The sequence below is a fragment of the Sinocyclocheilus anshuiensis genome, unplaced genomic scaffold, assembly GCF_001515605.1.
Source record: "Sinocyclocheilus anshuiensis isolate Anshui unplaced genomic scaffold, SAMN03320099.WGS_v1.1 scaffold2198, whole genome shotgun sequence".
Lineage (NCBI taxonomy): Eukaryota > Metazoa > Chordata > Actinopteri > Cypriniformes > Cyprinidae > Sinocyclocheilus > Sinocyclocheilus anshuiensis.
Window position 1 is genome coordinate 286752 of NW_015560625.1, and position 1089 is coordinate 287840.

General features: G+C 41.3%; 1 protein-coding gene across 1 annotated transcript in view; it reads left to right on the forward strand.

The window, feature by feature from the left end:
* LOC107681920 (receptor-type tyrosine-protein phosphatase mu) overlaps positions 1-1089 on the forward strand; it is a 250840-nt gene that overhangs the window by 101166 nt on the left and 148585 nt on the right. The window contains exon 5 of the mRNA XM_016478293.1: positions 407-522. Within this exon, the coding sequence (XP_016333779.1) occupies positions 407-522 (116 nt within the window). The remainder of the gene's footprint in view (positions 1-406; positions 523-1089) is intronic.

Sequence of the window (1089 nt, forward strand, 5' to 3'; positions counted from 1 at the left end):
TCATCCACACAGATTTTAGGTTAGTTTGATTATTAACTGGATTTATATTGTTTTTGTGTTTGAACAAACTATATTCGTTTAAGGGTTGGCAGATAATCCGGTAAATATATCAATCGTTGATTGAAGCGCATCATGATTTATATGCTAAGCTTATCATTTAAACGTGTTTTAAGCAGGTTTTAAAATATGGTTTAAACTGTTCATGGACATTAAGCAGTGGGGCAGAATTAATTCTGATAAATACGTGCTTTAAGATGGTTTCAGCCTGATTCATGCGACGCGCACCTGCTTGTATAGCGACTGACTAAACTTTCGCTCCTTGTGCTTAAACGTTCAAATACACATAGTTAAAAAATCTTACTGTTCGACTGGCATGTGAATTAACGGCTCGTCTGTGTTTCTGCAGTGAACACACCACACTTTCTGCATATCAAAGGCGTGGAGGTGAACGCCAGACAGACCGCTACGTTCCTCTGCACCGTCAACGGAGAATGGAGAGACAGCTTCAACCTCTGGCTGCAGGTCAGACACTCTCTCAACTGCAAGAGTCTTTTCATTGATGATGATGATGATGATGTGTGTGTTAACGACTGATGAAGAGGCAGTGACAGAATCCGCCGTCACTGCAGAACACTCGCAAACAACAGAGCAACCAAAAAATGAGTTTCTTCACTCATTCTATTAGTGTTTTGTTTTGTAAACCTCCTTTAAAAACAAAACACATATGTGACCCTGGAGCACAAAACCAGTCATAAGGGTCAATTTTTCGAAATTGAGATGTATGCATCACCTGAAAGCTGTATGAGATCTTAAAAGGATAGTTCACCCAAAAATGAGCGTTCATCATCAGGGTTGCCAGGTTTTCACAACAAAACCTGCCCAATTGCTACTCAAAACTAGCCCAATCACATTTCGAGGGGGTTCCCCCGGTAAAAATCGCATTCCGGTGGGGTACAATACACGTTTTTGGTAATTATTCGCATTTTAGGGGCTAAATATCACGTTATTGGGGTCGCTTAAACCCGCGGACATGAAAAACAACCCGCGGCAACAGTGTTAAAGTAGCCCAATTCTGCGGGAAAACCACGG